The sequence below is a fragment of the Vipera ursinii genome, assembly GCF_947247035.1.
Source record: "Vipera ursinii genome assembly, chromosome: 1".
Classification (NCBI taxonomy): domain Eukaryota; kingdom Metazoa; phylum Chordata; class Lepidosauria; order Squamata; family Viperidae; genus Vipera; species Vipera ursinii.
In genome coordinates, this window is record NC_139512.1 from 169,862,589 (window position 1) to 169,864,673 (window position 2,085).

Genomic DNA, 2,085 nt, shown 5'->3' on the forward strand with positions numbered 1-2,085 from the left:
CTGAGAAGAGAGAAGAATGATATCACACACTTCTTTTTTTGTTTTTTAAGCAATATATAAGTAAATCTGTTTATTTTTAGAATGTTTGGTTCCATAAACTTTAGTGTCATGTAAAGAGGTTGATTTCAATCCAATTTTATATTTCTAGGATGATTAGATGTTTGTACTTGTAAACATTCTGATATCATAGGGGAAAAAATCTGATAATGCAAGCACACTAAAATTGCCGTCGGATAACACAAATCAGAGAGCAGAAAATCAGAGACAATGTGCAACTCGTTTTACTCTGCAAATGGAAGAGTTGGATTCTTGAAATAATTTTGCTGTTATCCCTGATCATTTTCCAATTACACAGACTACAATTTAAAAATATTAAGCTACTCTATGTAGAGAGTGTCATTTCGATACTTGTTAGTTTTACTGTGTGGCTTCCTGCATAATCCAAAATAGAAGATCATAATCCTTTGAAATATTTGGGGTACGTGCAGGTAGAATATTCTGCCTTGTCAATGTGGGCAACACTTTCCTTCTTTCCCCACAAAAGACATCCCCCAAATTTGAATTAAAGCATAGGAAACATGCTTTCCCTTTCAGAAACTATGAGAGAAATAGAGACAAACACAGAATGAGAGCTAATGCATAAAAAGGAGAGTTTAAAAAAATCTCACTGCATCCAGTCAGGAATTCATTAGTTAGGAAGTAAGTCCCTTTAATTTCAGAGGATCTTATATTTGAATTGGTTCCCCCCCCCTAAAGGAATTTGCCCTCTTACTTCCCCTAGTCAATATCCCAGAAATCTCTTTTTCCACAGTGACGTAGTTCCAATTTTCTCTCCCCGTGATCCCCTCTTGAAACAGCTGCCTGTAGTAGATAAACTGGCTGCATCGTGCAATTGCAAGGTAGGGAAGGACACCCAATTTAAGCGTCCCCTTTCAGCCAGCTGTTCTTGGATACGAGTCCCACACCGGGTCGAGATTCCGGGTTGAACTGGAGCAGCTGCCTAATGAGAGCTTTGCAGGGCTCAGATAGACAAGGCAGATCTTCAGGGAACATGACTCCTTTCTTCTGGCGGCAAGGCATGTTGTGAATGTGAGTGTCATCAAAGGGCATGCAGCCGGTAATCATCACATAGAGCATTACACCCAAGCTCCATATGTCATACTTTTTTGGATCATAGGGGATGCCCATCAGCACTTCTGGGGATGCGTATGCAGCCGATCCACAGTAGGTAGTACTCAGTTCAGGGTATCCACGCGATTCCTTGCCAAAACCAAAGTCAGTCAATTTTGCTCGATGGCCGTCTGAAGTAAGTAACACATTCTCACACTTCAGGTCCCGGTGCACCAAATGCCTGTCATGAAGATAACGCACGGCACCCACAACTTGGGCAAAGATGTCTCGTGCTTCGGGAGCACAGGGTAACTTCCCTGCTTGTTGTACCATTTGTAGCAAGTCTGTGGATGCAGCTTCCATCACGATGTAGAGAGTCCCATTGCAAACTTCAATGAATTCATACACTCTTACAATGTGTGGGTGCCGAATCCCACGCAAAATGGAGAGTTCCCGCGGTAGAAACTTTTCCACAAAATCCCGGGGTGCTCGACGTCGGTCCACCATTTTGATTGCTAGTGGTCCCTTGTATTTTGCCGAGGTGGCCACTCTTACCTTGGAATAGCTTCCTTCTCCTAAGGTTTGGCCCAGCTTGTAACCCAGGTCACTCAAAAGTTTGTCTCCTTTGGAAGCCCTTGACATGATGACCTGGCAAGGCTGAAAAAGTCCTCAGTTTTCTTTCTGGGACTCAGTGCTTTAACCCATTGTGATTGGTATCTCAAGGCTTTTACCCCCCATATGCCCTCTGAGGCCTTGGGCTTCGAAGTCATCACTACTCCAAACATGTATTATGAAGTGCAAGGGGTGTCATGGGTTATGTCTGCAAAGCACAATCAGAAGTGTCAGCTGGTCCCTTTAGGTCCAGAGAAGTTAATTTCAGATACACTCAGGAAAACCCAGAAGAGGGTTTGGTTCGTATTACCACTCTAGTTCTTTTCTGTAATGTATTTATTTTCTCTTTGGAGAAATCTTGTC

General features: G+C 42.7%; 1 protein-coding gene across 1 annotated transcript; it reads right to left on the bottom strand.

Moving 5' to 3' along the window:
* Nucleotides 1–918: 918 nt before the first annotated feature.
* On the bottom strand, nucleotides 919–1,752 carry LOC310632429 (testis-specific serine/threonine-protein kinase 6-like; the record flags this gene model as incomplete). The annotated part of the gene is made up of 1 exon (XM_083349647.1): nucleotides 919–1,752. One exon carries the CDS (start codon nucleotides 1,750–1,752, stop codon nucleotides 919–921), a length of 834 nt encoding a protein of 277 aa, XP_083205773.1.
* Between the last annotated feature and the right edge of the window lie 333 nt (nucleotides 1,753–2,085).